The 506-nt window shown below is 69.0% G+C and overlaps 1 protein-coding gene across 1 annotated transcript in view; it reads right to left on the reverse strand.

The window, feature by feature from the left end:
• EMH_0026740 (uncharacterized protein) overlaps window positions 1-432 on the reverse strand; it is a gene marked incomplete at both ends in the record, with an annotated part of 720 nt that extends 288 nt beyond the window's left edge. The window contains one exon of the mRNA XM_013502662.1: window positions 1-432. Within this exon, the coding sequence (XP_013358116.1) occupies window positions 1-432 (432 nt within the window).
• Between the last annotated feature and the right edge of the window lie 74 nt (window positions 433-506).

Raw genomic sequence — 506 nt, forward strand, 5'->3', positions numbered from 1 at the left:
AGCCTCTGCAGCTTTGCCTGGCGTAAGAGAAGGGGGGCCCCCATAGAACAAGCGGCAGGGGGGCCCCCCCTGGGGCCCCACTGGGGCCCCCACTGGGGGGCCCCCTGGGGCCCCCACTGGGGCCCCCACTGGGGGGCCCCCCGGGGGGCCCCCTGGGGGGCCCCCACTGACATCCCCAGAGACTGCTGGCTCAGCACCAAGGTATACCGGGGACCCTCCACCTGCAGACATGAGGATAGAGCCCTGGCTGCTGCCGCTGTTGCTGCGGCCATTGGTGGTATTGCTGCTGCTGCTGCTGTTGCTGCTGTTGCTGTTGCTGCTGCTGCTGTTGTACATGGGCGCAAGTGCTGCTGCAGCAGCAGCAGCAGCAGCAGCAGCAGCAGCAGCAGGAGGCGCAGCAGCTGATCCACACGGCACCTGCTGCCCGTACATCTGTGACACAGGAACAGAGGGTACATAGGGGGCCCCCAGGGGGGCCCCCAGGGGGGCCCCCCTAGCAGCACCCA

This window comes from Eimeria mitis, genomic scaffold (assembly GCF_000499745.2).
Source record: "Eimeria mitis Houghton genomic scaffold, Emh_scaff984, whole genome shotgun sequence".
NCBI lineage: Eukaryota > Apicomplexa > Conoidasida > Eucoccidiorida > Eimeriidae > Eimeria > Eimeria mitis.